The 12,687-nt window shown below is 45.8% G+C and overlaps 1 protein-coding gene across 2 annotated transcripts in view; it reads left to right on the forward strand.

The window, feature by feature from the left end:
• The window catches only part of SNX31 (sorting nexin 31), a 189,441-nt gene that overhangs the window by 83,517 nt on the left and 93,237 nt on the right, over window positions 1–12,687 (forward strand). For both annotated transcript variants that reach the window (XM_085605168.1, XM_085605167.1), the window contains exon 5: window positions 10,866–10,976. In XM_085605168.1, the coding sequence (XP_085461294.1) occupies window positions 10,866–10,976 (111 nt within the window). The remainder of the gene's footprint in view (window positions 1–10,865; window positions 10,977–12,687) is intronic.

Below are 12,687 nucleotides of genomic sequence, written 5' to 3' on the forward strand. Positions count from 1 at the left end.
TCCACTTCTCCCCGGGCTGTCAAGCTTTGGTGCAGTGGTGCTTTTTGGCGTTGTCTGAGATGCAGGAGACACTCGCGGTTGAGGGGGGTCTGCCCAAAGAGGTGGCAGGCAGTGACCGGGAGTCCGGGAAAACTGGAGGTGGGGTTCGACTCTGGAGGGTCTCAGGACCTCATTAGCATAGTTTGCCCACTTCGACTCTAGTTAGGGCGCATGGGTGCATTCCGGTGTCAGGTTTTCACGGTCCGGAGTCCTCACGGTTCGTCTTGTGTGCCTGCAATAAGCAGGGAAGCAGCTCCGCATCTCCATGGGAGTTGCTGGTTTGTCCTCGAAGTGATGGCAGTCCTCCCAGGCTTTTGGAGGCAGAGCAGCTGCAGGATGAGTAGTCTTGGGTGGAATTGTCGGGGTCAGTAAGCAGGCCAGCAGGATTGGCGCCAAGTCAGTTGCTGCTCCTCAGTTCTTGCTCTTTGTTGTTTTCCTTCTTTTTAGGTCATCAGAATCTGCCTTCCTGATGCCAGGGGATCCCCTAAATGCTACATTTAGGGGCATTAAGGGAAGTGAAGGCTAGTAGCCAGTGGGCTACTTTCCATTGTGGTCACTAAACCCCATATATGACCACTTTCTGTGGGAAATGGGCATAACCTTGTCCCAGAGTTCCTAATTCTACCATCATCAAAATGGCGGATTTTTCTTAAAGGGGGCACATCAGGCAGCTCACCTTAGGTGTTTGACTGGCCTGGTAGTGCACCACACCTCCCTGCATATCTAATTTCCTGCCTGTCCTGGTGCCAAATGGGCCCAGGGCAGGGTTTGGCATTTCCCCTGTCTGGGGAAGCCGTAGTTGCATGTCAAAGGCGGCAGAGGCCTTTGAAGCCTCCTGCCTTGATATGATGATTACTTAGCCATCTGCTTGGATGTGGTGACAACACTTCTGGCCAGAGTAGTAATTGTTTTTACCCTCCGTGCGTACGCTCTCACCTGCTGGTGGTCAGAAACCTGTCTGTGGTGGCAGGCTGGTCGACATTCAGCCAGCACACTAGAGACTGGTAGGTTTTCAGGGGGCACCTCTTAGGTGCATGTATTAATAAATCCTCCACTTGCATCAATGTGGGTTTATTATTGCAAGGTGTTTTATACAGAACCAATGTAAAAAGAATTTCTCTTGGGTGGCAAGTTATAAATGTCAAACCGCGTTACAAACAACCATACACAAACCCTAAGTACACTCAGAATCCCATATGCAAGGACCCGAAAAACCATTATAAACGCATGGACAAAAACGAATTCAAGTATCTCAATACTTTTGTTTTTTTTGTTGTTTTTTTTCATTAAATCACAAATCCATACAATTAAAAATCAAATTTAGGCCAGCTAAAAATGTTTGTCAACAAATTCATACATTGAACAGACAAAATACTTAAAATGTGTGAGAAAGTGCCATCTTTCTTGCATGGTATTCCCCCACTTTTTGCTGAATTGCTGAATGTACTTTGACTGAGTGTTCCCTGGACTCCTGCCAATCAGGTGCCCAGGGCCTATGTTCCTTCCCTAAAACCCAAATTAGCAAACCCTGGCCACATGTCAGCCCCTGGTAAATGGTACCCTAGGTACCCAGGGCCTTGTGACCAGGGAAGGCCTCTAAGGCCTGCAGCACTTATTGTGCCACCCTTAGTGGCCCTGTACTCTAACACACACACTGCCCTTGCAGGCTGAGTGTCTGGGTACAAAACAAAACAGTCGACATGGTACACATCCCTGTGTGCCATGCCCACAACCTACAATGCCCTGGCATACATCAGCCACCCCTCTAGCTGGGTGCCCTATGCCAGTGGTGTGGGCACAGGAGCATGAGCCCTGTGCCCCTACAGTACCCAGGTCCATTCCTGGGCACTGTAAGTGCAGTGCTGCCATTTAAGAGTACATGGTGCTGAGAGCTCGTCAAAAACGAACTCCACAGCACCATAATGGCAACACTGAAGACTGAGAAGTTTGGTATCCAACTTCTCAGCACATTACACCCGCACTGATGCCAGTATGGGATTTAATGTACAAAGCACTACAGAGGGCATCTTAGAGATGCCCCCTGAAACCTAACGTACAATCCATGTCTTGTCTGAGAGGCTGCCTAGGCTGCCACACAGCAGACATGTTGCTGGACCCCTGGGTGGAGAGCCCCCCGCTCTCCTGGGCCTGCAACAATGCACATCCTGGGCGAGGTGCTAGGTCTCCTCCCCCAGGATGGGCAGGGGGAAGCTTCAAAGGCATGCTGCCTTTGTGAGCTTCTCCAGGCTACTTGCTGTACTCAGCAACTGGACCCCACCGGTTCTGACCCCCACTCTGGCAGGAAGATTGGCTGGAAACTCCAAGTAAGGACGGGGGATGTGCCAGCCCTGCCAACCCCACCCCTCAGGTTGGGGAGGCGAGGTGAAACACATCTGCGGGCCCTCGCCATCTTGAAGATGGAGAGCCCTACCCAATCAGGACTAGGCCACTGCCCCCTCCCACAGGAGAGTGGCAGGATAGGGGGTGTACCCACCCCAGGACAGGGACCCAGTGGTACCTGCCCTTTACCTACCTGTAACGCCCGTAAATTTAGTATTTAGGGGCACCCTGAACCTTCCTTCCTGAGATTCCAGATTCTAAACCAGCAAAGAAGATCAATAAGAAAGAAGACCTGCCGTGCAGCTGCTAAGAAGAGGAAGACACCAACTGCTTTGGCCCCAGCCCTACCGGCCTGTCGACCCTCGAACCTGCTCCTGCTAAATCCGGGCACCTCCTGTGGCCAGCAACCTCACAAACCCCGGAGGATCTGGCTACCTTGTGACTCTGAGCACCTGGGACTCCCACTAGCAGTGGCTCTGCTCAAAGCAAGTATCTAACCCCTGGCATCAGCCCGGAACCGCGTACCCTGCACACTCTGCACCTGCCAATCCTCGCCTGTGCCGGAGTGGACAAAGACCCCGAGGACATCCCCCCCCCCCCTGGTGACTGTGACCCCGAATCCGGCACCCAAGGACCCACCTCGACGCTCCTGACGACGCCTGCAGCCTCAGAACCAGGCACCCTCCCCCCAACCGCGATCAACAGAGGGTTAGATTTCCCCACACCAAATGGCACCCCGGCGCCCTGCAGCCCCTTGTGCCCGACTCCTGGGTACCTACCTATCCTCCAACTACCCAACTTACCTCTCGAAGTGGTGGTGGCACCTGAAGAATCTTCGTCCCAGAGCTTGCCGCCTTTGTTCGTCCTTGAGCTTTTCCATAGCAATCCTTTGTGCGCCCGAAGGCTCAAAAGCACCCTGCACCCAGCCGCCCGAGTGGTGATGGCAGTGCAACTTCTACTCCTATCTTCTTCCCCATTTGCCCTGAGCAAGTTACCAGGAGCCCAGCTCCCACAGCCGCGTGGCCTGCTAGTCAGCAGCCACCAACCAAGGGCCCCCTGCCTTTCATAGGATAACATTGGGCCTAACTCACTCTGCACCCGGCTGCCCCTGTGCCGCTGAGGGTGCAACAACTGTACTTACCTGACCCTGGGAGTCCCCTGAGTCTATGCCCAGAACCGTAACCATGGGCCTTATATACTGTTTGTTGCGGAGTAAGCATGTAGACTCAAATAGAAGGTACAGGCCTACACAAGAATAACTACCGACAAACCTGGTCAAATGGGAAATCACCTAGTCAGCAAAGTGGGAGGGGAAACAGAACTGCTTACATCAGTAAGACATGATGGACAGCTACATTTTCAAACAGGTGCATTGTAGCAGCTACAGGCCTTTCTGAGCTCATACATTGCTTGAGCTTAGAATAGAAGGAGTTAACTAAAGCTGATGACTCAAGCAGAATAGAAAGGCAAGCAACAGTGAAGACGGAAGAATCACATGGCTAACAAAAATGGATGCCACAACCAAGATGGCTTCAGCTCATGCTAACAGCAATTATTTTCGATTTCCACAGGAAGGTATATGTTTATAAGGAGTATGTATCTTTCCACTTAACATTTGTACAGTGTGAATACCACCTATCTCACTTCAACAATCATCGTGCATTCTGGGGAGAATCTGCCCAAGAAGTCCTAATTAAAGTAAAGATTTCTAGCGGGTATTTTTTGTACCTATATATCCTATCATAATACAATTATAAAAGTATACCCTTTTTATTATATTAACAGAGTAGGTTTATTGATAAATAAAACTCGTCAAAAAGGAAAAGCGATTTTAAATCTTTATTTATAGTTAAATGTGATATGTCCTCTGTTGTATAAAGAGAAGACATTAGAATTGAAGGCAAACAAATAGGTTTGGTTCTATTAAAGAAAGGACTCCCAACAAGAAGACCCAAACTTTAAGGCTGGTACTGGATAATGAGCCACAGTGCTTGTTTGATGTGGAGTCGTGGTGAATTTAATTCCTTAATGGTAGTAGTACGATAATCCTATAAAGAAAATAAATGTAAAATATATATATATATATATATATATATATATATATATATATATATATATTCAATCTGCTGGCGGTCGCCAGTAGATAGTTATAGTTAGGACCGTGTTTCCATAGAAAATCTCAAAATTCTATTTTGAATAACTTTGGCGTCGGTTGACGAATCTTCGCGAAATTTTCAAAACTAATGGGGCACTCCGCTCAGCTCCTACCCTGAAAGTCTCGGGGGGGATTCGTCAAGCGGGGGCCGAGAAAAAAGGGGGGTCCCAAAACGCGTTTTCCCCATGCATTTTCCCATAGGACCTTTAGTCGAAGGTACAGCCCGAACGGCTGAACAGAATTACTTGAAATTTGGCAGAGAGGTAGTCCTCAGGTCAGGGATGTGCCTTTTGCATATATGGAGTCAATCTGTTCAGTAGTTCCAGAGAAAATTGCAGTAAAAAGCACATACATATCTATAGCCGCGCACCCTAACGTGCGCGAGCGTAAATCTGATTGGTTCTTACATGTCAGTCAACGTTCGAATCGGTCGAAATCAGGCTGTCGGCCGCCATTTTGTTTGTTTTCAGTGCGAGAGTGGAAAAGGAAGGTGGGGAACGTGAAAAGGGGGCAGGGTAGAGAGTTCCTGACCCCCTAGCCTTTGTCAGGGGGTCCCTGAAGGACCCCGAAAGCAGGAAAAAACATTTAAATTTTTTTGTAAAAAAATCGCGGGGGTGCGCGCACCGTGCGCGCACGGTGAAAAACCATAAAAAAAAATAAACATTTTTAAAACGAAATAATAATACATACATAACTTAGCATTTAAAAAACCATACAAATTCACTGAAAAAACCATAGGTTTCACACACGTTATAGTTAGGAATTAGCATTTAAAAAACCTTGCAAATTCACTTAAAAAAACCATAGGTTTGTCACATGTTATAGTTAGGTGGATATTTCACTCGAAAAAAAACCAATGAAATTCCCCCGTTATAGTTAGTTCAGATAACTATAACTCGCGCGACCGCATCTCTACCACAAGGATGATGTCATCAATGATATCAAGAGTGATGCCACTGACCATGTCATGAGTGATGTAATATGTGACGTCATGAGCAGAGGATTGCGGGCGCGCTAGTTATAGTTATCTGAACTAACTATAATGGGGGAATTTCATTGGGTTTTTTCGAGTGAAATATCCACCTAACTATAACATGTGTGAAACCTATGGTTTTTTAAGTGGGGAAAAAAAAAAAATATATATATATATATATATATATATATATATATATATATATATACATACACCCATAGGGATCATTATATACAAATTATTCAAGCGTACACACATTTTTTTTTTTTTTTTTTTTTGAAACCTTTATTACAGAATTCAAAAGATATACAAAGATGGGCCTACAACCTTCGGGCCGGCCGCTAACAAACAGTATGAGCATAGAATACAGTCAGTAAACAGTCGCTGCAGCGTGAGAGAGGTCACAGGAGTTGAAAGAAGCGTTGGCGGCCACACCGTCCGGACCCCCCACATGGCGGTTCCATTTTTATATAAGAAACGACAAACAAATCCACAAGGCAGCCAAAAGTCAAAGCAACAGTATGAGCTCCCCTGGGGAGGACCCTACCGATCCACAGGAATAGCGGGGGGGGATAGGAGACAAAGTGGACTCAAAGCCCAGAACCAAGGCGACAAGCAGACTAAGGAGACGGGGCCAGTGCCAGATCAGGCGTCAGCGGCGGGGTACAAATTCCGCCACGGTAGGTGTTCCAGGGGCCCCACACTTTCACCCATTTCCCAGGCTTACCTCTCGCAACATACACTACCTTTTCCCGAAGCATACACCAATCCATGTTGTCCTTCCACGCCGAGACCGTTGGCAACCTCTGGGAACCCCACAATTGCGCAATGTCACGCTTGGCCACCATATATCCCAGAGTCACCCACCACGTCTGCGGCACTGAGTAGTCAGTCGGCTCCCACACATTTAGCAGACATCTCCTCGCCTCGGGAAGCAGCGTCACATGCGTGACCGCCTGCAACACCGCGTGCACATCACGCCAGAATCGCGCCACCTCCGGGCATTCCCACAAAATATGGAGGAAGGTCCCTAAAGAACCACACCCACGCTTACACAACCCATCCACGGCATATCCCATACGCATCAGACCTGGCCCCGTAACATAGACCCTATGGAGTATCTTGAGCTGGACGAAGCGAAGGCGAGCCGGTATGGCCACCTCTTTCGGGGAGGCCACCGCAGACACCCAATCCTCGTCATCCAGCTCCAATCCATCGGCCACCCACACCTCACGAAGGCTAGTCAGCAGTCCCGAGCGATCGTTGATGAGCTTTTTGTAAATCAATGAAATCGTGCCGTCCGGTACATGCCCATCTAGCACTCTATCTTCCAGAGGGGAATACTCCGGGATGGAGGCAACATCCGGGAATACGGAGCACAGCGCGTGATGGACCTGGATATATCGAAAGTACTCCCTGTCCTGCAACTGGAATTCAGTCTGCAGCACATCGAACGTTTTGAATCCCCCCCCCTCGTCCAGAGATCGCCCACCTTGCTGATGCCTATCATGTCCCACTTCTCAAAGCCCTTCGAGGTCCACAGAGAGCCCAGCATCTCAGATGCATACAGCGGCGTCGCCCGGGTCAACCGATCCTTCCACCCCATCGCCGAGTTTGCCGCCTGCCACACCCGTACCGCGACCCGCGTAGGGCCCGTCAGACGTGCGTCGAGCGATCTAGAATAAAGCGCCCGATTATAGTCGCCACCCGGCAGTAATAGTTTATCCATTTCAAAGGCCGGGTTAAGAGCGGGCCCATAAAGGCCGTGGTTTATAGCAGCCAGCTGGGAGGCCCAGTAATATCGTTTGATGTCTGGGAGGGCGACCCCATACACACATTTTTGATGCCTTGGTGCAATACACCTACCACTGATTATGGTGCATTTACTGCAAGAGGCGGAATAATTCTCAAGACTTACTGAGGGATAGTGGGTGATGTCTTCCCTCGAACTATCTCCAGTGGCACTCCCCTATGGCACTCGAGGGATCTTATGAAAGAGATATATATATATATATATATTACCTACTGGCGGTCGCCAGTAGGTAGTTATAGTTAGGACCCTGTTTCCATAGGAAAACCGCAACATTCTATTTGGAATAACTTTGGCGCCGGTCGACGAATCCTCGCGAAATTTTCAAAATAGGTGGGGCGCTACGCTCCGCTCCTACCCTGAAAGTCTCGGGGGGGATTCGTCAAGCGGGGGCTGAGAAAAAAGGGGGGTCCCAAAACGCGTTTTTCCCATGCATTTTTCCATAGGACCTTTAGACACAGCTACAGCCCGAACAGCTGAACAGAGTTACTTGAAATTTGGCAGAGAGGTAGTCCTCAGGACAAGGAAGTGCCTTTTGTAGGTCTGGTGTAAATCTGTTCAGTAGTTCCTGAGAAAATAGCATTTAAATCAATATATATATCTGTGGCAGCTTACGGTGCGCTTACCGTGCGCTTACGGTAAGCTTACCGTACGGTGCCGTGCGCGAGCGCGATTCTGATTGGCTGTTAGATCTTAGTAAACATTCGAATCGGTCGAAACCAGGAAGCGGCGGCCGCCATTTTCTCTCTCGCACTCTGAGGGGGGGGTGGAAAAAGAAAGGCAAAAAACATGTAAAGGGGCTGTTTAGACAGCTCCTAACCACCTAGCCTTGATGAAGGCGTCCCCAAAGATCCCCCAAGGCCAAAAAAAGTCAAAATTTTTTTTGTGTGAAAAATTCGCCGATTACGATTACCGGACGCGTACGGTAAAAAAAATTTTAAAATAAAAAATTATCCATACTCTCCCCACCCCGTGTGCAAATGGTGCCCGAAGTGCACCATTTGTGCATGGCATATAGATTTAAAAAAGAAAATTTAAAAGATTACCTTTCACAACGAAGCGCATAATATGTCCTCCATGCGCGCACGGAACGAACTGCGTTAAGTGGGCGCGCATGCCACGTATGGCGTAAAGTAACTTAGCATTTAAAAAAACGTACAAATTCACTGAAAAAAACCATAGGTTTCACACACGTTATAGTTAGGAATTAGCATTTAAAAAACCTTGCAAATTCACTGAAAAAACCATAGGTTTCACACATGTTATAGTTAGCTGGACATTTTACTCATAAAAAACCAATGAAATTCCCCCGTTATAGTTAGTGCAGGCAACTATAACTCACGCGACCGCAATCTTCTGCTGATGACATATGTGTCTTTATGAAAAAAAAATATTTGTAATATATGTATAGCTAAAATTTAATGGAAGAAGACATGGGCAAATAAGTGTCTAAATACAGTATTAGCATCAGCAGAGGATTGCGGTCGCGTGAGTTATAGTTGCCTGCACTAACTAGAACGGGGGAATTTCAATGGTATTTTATCAGTAAAATGTCCAGCTAACTATAACATGTGTGAAACCTATGGTTTTTTCAGTGAATTTGCAAGGTTTTTTAAATGCTAATTCCTAACTATAACGTGTGTGAAACCTATGGTTTTTTCAGTGAATATATATATATATATATATATATATATATATATATATATATATATATATATATATATATATATAGTTAAAACCCCCCACGTTTATCTCACTGGGTTGTATTCTCATTTAGAGAGCCTCGAGAAAAGGATTTTTTTACCTACCTCTAATTGTACCAAATTCCCCACACGCAGTGAAATAGTTTTCCGTTTCTTTGTTAAAAAGGAGGGGCGGTATCTCCCTCGATCACCGGGGCAAAGTCCCTCTATACGCTCTATATGATTCTGGGGGAATATATAATGTTATTCAAAAGGGGAACTGCTCTATCTGTTTACGTTAGCAAACGTGTTTACAGAGATTTAAAAAATATATATATTTCGTTAAGGTCCCCCCCCCCCTTATTTTATATGATGATTTCATAATCAAATGGGATTGCAACCGAAGACAGAGTCTCGGATGAAAGTACAATTAAAGTAAGGTAAGAATTCCGCTTTGCATCCTCCCCAGGTGATTGATTAATTTTCCTTTTTCCTACTCTGACTAGTTACATAGGCAAAAGTAAATAAGACTATTTCACTGAGGTCCCCCCTTATCTTATACGACATTAGAATTCATTATATGTCAAAGGGTGTCTGCAGATCGGTGGGTGACATCCTGGCTGCCACTGATCTCTGGGTCACAGGATTGCTTCCCATCACTTACAGGGCTGCGAATGTCCGCCATAAAACAGTGCTTCGCAGGGTTCCTGCCACTAGTTCCTGGGACACTGGATGACTGGGCGAACTTTTAACTAGGGCATGATTGTCCTGACTTCTTTCTCTCTTCCTCTGTCTTTTCTGTCACATTTTCTCTGCTCTGACTTTGTCCCCAAACTCTTACTTCCACTCACTCGTTTTGACTCTTTTACACAAAATACCTCCTTGGTCACTCCCCCCTCACTGTAATTCCCTGGTTTGCTCTCTTAAATGGTCACTCTTCTCATACACTTTCCCTCCTTATTACAACCTTGTTATCTTGTTTTCTCATACTTTTACTATCTATTTCTAACATGCTCCATAATTTTTTGGAGTCCGATCTTTTACTCTCTCATTAGCACACAGACATTATTGCTGCTTGGGTCTCTATTTTTTAGGTCGAGCCTGTGCAGCGCATGCGCTGCTCTGTGAGCCATGCTGTATTACAGTATGGACTAGAAGCCCCACCCACTCACAGTGACTGGGCAGCAGGCACCTCCAGGCCCAGTCTCCAGATCCAGAAACAATGCTGACTAGCGGGCGGTGTAGGATGAACATCTCCGTCCCCTGGCAGGATAGAGTATGTCTTCTGGCCAGAGCTGAGCCTGGCCATTGTCTAGGCGTTGGCTCAACATCCTGTGATTCTTGACTAATCACTTATTCCCCTCGTGCCACAAAAAACGTGACTTTCTGTATTGTAACTGGTGCTAATGTAATGCGCTCAAAGACCTTCGGATTTAGTTTGTGCTGTATAAATCTGCAAAAAGCACTAGCACCTAGCCTATCATTAAAAAACACTGTCAAATTGACTGCATGCCTTCCTCCCATCTAAGCAAAGCATTTATGACAGCCTGAGAATTCACCGTGGGGGGGGGGGGGGGGAGGGTTCTGCCTCGGGCTCAGTGTATTGTGGGTACCTGCCCATGCATGCAGCTTAGAGAGAACTATGACATTGGTCTCTAATCAAACAATAACAATATTGTGGGGTGCAATTTAAAGCAAATGTAGCTTCTGCTTGTGACTATCAGTATCTTTGCCTAATCGTTAAACAGTCTAAACATTTGGTTGTCCCTAAAGGTATAATGCAGATCTAAGGATAATCAAGAAGATACTTTATTTAAAATATTGGACATACCGACTACTAATGTCTATATTCTATATTTTTTTCAGGATACATTCAGGATCCAAGAACATAGAGTGGACTTGGATGTTTATCTCCCTAATGGAAGAAGGATCAGAATTGATGTTCAGACATCCGACTCGGCTGAACGAGTGCTGGAGGTAACATGGCGCACTGAGTGTTTGTGCTAGATTTAGAACACCTGAACCCCACCCTAGATAAAGTACTAAAGTGCTGTAGATATTAGTATGCAGACGTGACATGAGGCACAAGTAAGGTACATGCGTGATGAGTTAAACCTATCAGAAGGTTACTTTGTATGAGTTAACATGGCGACTGGTGATTAAAATCTCCCAACTGCATGGTTGTGGATGGATATTGTTGTGAAGCAGACGGCAATGTTGGTGTTAATGCTATTTTTGAGGGATAGTGCAACGAATTGGGAATAATCATTCTGGGATATCAAGACTCCAGGACTGAGTTAGAGATTGGCAAAGCGTATCCTAATATGATTTTAAAAGTATACGTAAGTGAATTATATAGAGATACGGACATTCTGAGTTAGCTTAGAGAGGGACCGCAAACACCATTGACATTCATACTGTTGTACGTGTAGTATACCTTCATAGATTTAGTAACTCTATGATCTATTTGTAGCTGTTCCTAAAATGTGGCATACTGGCTATCCCTTCGTAGATGCTGGTCAGAGAAACACTGAAGTATCTTCCCAGGAGACACATTGTCCTGTACTCATATACAGGAAAACGTTTCAGAAGGCCAATAACGGAGCCTACCTCTTTACATTTTATTCTTTAAAATCTAAAATAAGTTATATGGTATTGAACACAACAGAAAAATAAATAGTGACATGTTAAGACCGACTAGGATATAAAATGACGTGGGCTGCGTGCACATTTAGCTCCCTGTTTGTCCTCCAGCTTTACTTCTACTTTTGCAGAGCAGTTGTGGCATGGACATACACCCAAACTCAATAAGACACGTAAATGAAAACCCCATACACCGAATTGACCCATAAATTGAGCACAGCGTGTAATCTAAGCCCATGTCTAGTGTGCAATGCTCATAACATGTTTTGAGTCTTTTTCCTTTTTTCAGTACCTCTGACTGTTTTGCTTTGAAAAAAGATAACCAAGTAAAACAAATCATGTTGCTAAACCTCACAAAACATTTACATAGAATTAAACATTCATGTTCCTGCTACACAAAACTCCTGACCTAAGAATAGATGAGTATGCCTTCTTTCAAATGTTAGGTCGTGAGTTCATTAACAAATAACCCCCTTCCAGATGACAGACCTTTCTTTAACAAATGATCTCTGAGATGGAATACATTATCCGGTCCTGAAATTTGAATTAGAGATGTGACACCCCTACACATCTCCCATATTCATTGCTTTTACCCATCTGTCTTCAAGGAACGTTGTCCGCTTTGGAGCAACCCACATCCCTAAATGTATTTTTTAATACCTCTGCGTGAATGATGCCACTTTGTATAAAAAAATTTTTTTTGATAAGTACATTTTTATTGATTTTAAAACACATAAAACAATTCAGCCAATACACGGAAATCACGAGTTTGAATCCATTTACAAAAGCAGTGTAACTCCCAATCACGAACCCCATAAAAATTACATGGATGGGATTTGGAACCAGGTTAATCAGGACCCTCCACATTCCCCAACCACTTCCCCCACACTCTGCGGTATTGCTTGACGCACCCCTTGGCTTTGTAAAGGGCTTTCTCCTGGGTCGCGCACCAGTCCACCCCTCTATGCCACCTCTCCAGGGCTGGTGGGTCAGGGCTTTTCCAGGCCGCCGCTATGTCCCGCTTGGCCACCATCATAGCTGTATT

Source organism: Triturus cristatus, chromosome 5_1, assembly GCF_964204655.1.
Source record: "Triturus cristatus chromosome 5_1, aTriCri1.1, whole genome shotgun sequence".
Classification (NCBI taxonomy): domain Eukaryota; kingdom Metazoa; phylum Chordata; class Amphibia; order Caudata; family Salamandridae; genus Triturus; species Triturus cristatus.